This window comes from Schistocerca gregaria, chromosome X, assembly GCF_023897955.1.
Source record: "Schistocerca gregaria isolate iqSchGreg1 chromosome X, iqSchGreg1.2, whole genome shotgun sequence".
Lineage (NCBI taxonomy): Eukaryota > Metazoa > Arthropoda > Insecta > Orthoptera > Acrididae > Schistocerca > Schistocerca gregaria.
This window is the reverse complement of record NC_064931.1, coordinates 415,676,899-415,679,513: the sequence shown is the minus strand read 5'-3', so window position 1 is coordinate 415,679,513 and position 2,615 is coordinate 415,676,899. Positions and strand designations below refer to the sequence as shown.

At 61.4% G+C, this 2,615-nt stretch overlaps 1 protein-coding gene across 1 annotated transcript; it reads right to left on the bottom strand.

Moving 5' to 3' along the window:
* Positions 1–978: 978 nt before the first annotated feature.
* Positions 979–1,677, bottom strand: LOC126298109 (translation initiation factor IF-2-like). The gene is made up of 2 exons (XM_049989430.1): positions 1,572–1,677; positions 979–1,469 (listed from the first exon to the last, which is right to left on the bottom strand). Exons 1-2 carry the CDS (start codon positions 1,675–1,677, stop codon positions 979–981), a joined length of 597 nt encoding a protein of 198 aa, XP_049845387.1.
* Between the last annotated feature and the right edge of the window lie 938 nt (positions 1,678–2,615).

Sequence of the window (2,615 nt, the reverse complement as noted above, 5' to 3'; positions counted from 1 at the left end):
TCGGGGCGGCGTTGCTATAGTGGCAGCGTCGATCGTGGTTGCCGCAAAGTGCAGAAGTGCTGCGCCCGCTCCATCTTCCGCAGGGGGCGGCGCGGCGGCGAGTGAGTCCGTCATGGCTGCTTGAAACCTGTCCCAGTCGATGCCAGCAAGTGAGAGGCCCCTCCTGGGCTGTTGGAGGGCGTCTAAGTCGATATCAAAAACCACTGGGACATGATCAGAAGACAGTGCCGTCCTCGTCGTCGCGGTGATCTAAATGAGGGATGCCCTTGACGACCGCGATGTCGATTATATCCGGGAGGCCACGGGCAGGGAAGATTGTCAGGTCGTACAGTCCCACCACAAGCGCATGGTGACATTCCGCTACCCGGAGCAGGCAGCGGCCAGCGGCATTGGGTATCCTGGAGTTCCAGGAGACATGTTTACTATTGAAGTCCCTGGCGACGAACACCTGCCCCCTCAAGGAGAGCAGAGCATCGATGTCAGCAGGGTCCAGTGGATGAGACGGCGGTCGATAGGCAGCGACGAAAGTGATGGCGCCCGCTGAGGTGTGAACGACACCTGTGGCCTCCAGGGTTGCCAGTGGTGGAAGTCGTATCACGTGATGACGAATGCCATTGCGGACATAAACGGCTGTCCCACCACCCGCCGTCAGTCGATCGGTGCGATAGCTGGAATAGTTGGCCGCCCTAACGTCGACCCCAGGCTTTCAGGTGGGTTTCGTTGATAAGGCAGACGTCGACGGCTTCATCTCGAAGAAATTTTCGAAATTTTCGCCAGCTTGAGTGCGGACGCCATTGGCATTCCACGCGACGACCGTGAGCCCTCTAACGCTGCCCATGGTGCAGCTGGTGAGTGTTGACAGAGCTGGGGCTGGAGAGGCGATCGGCACTGCAGTGCTGAGTTGCTGCTACAGGAGTTCAATCAACTTCGTAACACTGGTCGCCAGGGCAGTGAGCTGCGCGACGAGGTTTGGCCAGGTCAGCGGTGGAGGCAGCCGGCGCGGCCCCCATCGCTGGAAGGGGGAGGCGTGGCTGACGCGCTGTGAGAGTCCACCTGGGGCTGCTCGACTGACGGTGCTGAGCGCTGGGTACCCACAGGGCGCTGACCCCCGCGCCGGCGATTGGCGGGGCGCGGTCTGGCCGACGTCCCGGGAGAGGTAGTACCCGGGTCCGCCACTAGCAGCTGTGGTGGAGGCGCAGGAGCCTCAGGTGTCGGCACGGCCTCGGATGCGGCAGGAGCAGGAGCAGCCGACGCAGCCGGGACGGCGGACGGCGCCCCTGACGTTGCCGCCGCCAAAGAGGCGCCGGGCCGTCTCGTTGCTGGCTTCTTCGGACGCTGCGCTGGTGTTTGGCCACGTTGGCGAGCGATGACACGCTTCCACACCTCACACCCACGATAGCTGGCAACGTGAGCACCGCCACAGAGTGCACATGTCGGCTTCTCGGTGGGCGGACGGGGGCACGCACTTCCTGCGTGGGCGCCGGCGCATTTAACACATCTGTCCGGCATAGAGCAGTGGCGCGCGACGTGATTGATCCCCTGGCAGCGAAAGCACTGCACAGGGCCTCTACGGGAGCGAAGATCTTCGGTCTGAACCGGAACGTCGGCGGCCCGCGTCAATTGGTATAGTTTGCGGTTCTTCACGGTGTCGGAGCAGACGACCAGGAAGAGCGGCATATCATCGCGTGATTTAGGCGACTTCATCTTCACGACTGCCCGTATGTAGAAGCCCAGGTCAGCGAGTTCACGATGCAGGTATCGGCTTCCATGTTGAATGGGAGGTCCCGGATTACAATCTTCAAGACCTTGTCAGGTACTGAAGCGTGGGTATAGAAGGGGATACCATGCTCAGACGCCTCCTCAGTGACCCGGCGATAGTCGTCAGCAGTGCGGAGTGTGACCCTGTGCAGGTCTCGTCCGGCAGGCTTCACGGTGTACACGGCCATTGTCCAGCTGCGCAACAACTTCTGCAGTTCCCCATAGGGCGGCCGAAACTGGAGGACCATCGGCGAAAGATGGGAGTCTTTCTTCGGCGCAGGATCGCGCGGCAGCTGGTCCGGCGCGTCAGCGAGCGCTTCGAATGAGTTGGCGACGGCAGTTGGAAGCGTCGTCGATGACTGCATGCGTCTTGCAGTTCGCCGGGCCGGGACAAAACCATCAGCGGCAGTGGCGAAATCTTGCTTGGCCCCCTTCTTGATCGGCGAGCTGCGAACAGAGGACGTCGCGGCTGTTGCCCTCCTCTTCTGTTTCCCGCTTCGTCCGCGTGGCTGAGGGGCGGTGGAGCTCTCATCTTCAGAATCGGGGAGCGGAGCAGACAGCGCCGTCTTCAAAGTTTCCGGAGCTGTGTCCATCAAATCTATAGCCATAGCTCTGGTCGTCATAAGTGGGAGGTCAGATGGGGCCGCCGACGGCGCAAGCGCGGCCGGACGGCGATCTGCCACACCCTTCGCGTCGCTAGCAAGCGCAGGTACGTCCTTCTCGCGGCTGCACATCTCAGCGGCCGATCTGTAAACAGAACACCAGGCACAGGGCAGGCATAAATATGCGACCCGGTCCAGCAAGCAGCCAGTCTCAGGGACCACCTGATGAAGACATCAAGTAATTACGTCGAAATA

Coding starts and splice junctions, on each gene's coding strand:
- LOC126298109 (XM_049989430.1), bottom strand. CDS start 1,677: ATGCCGCTCTTCCTGGTCGTCTGCTCCGACACCGTGAAGAACCGCAAA. Junction 1,470..1,571: donor GACCGAAGATCTTCGCTCCC/GTAGAGGCCCTG, acceptor GCGCCCACGCAG/GAAGTGCGTGCCCCCGTCCG.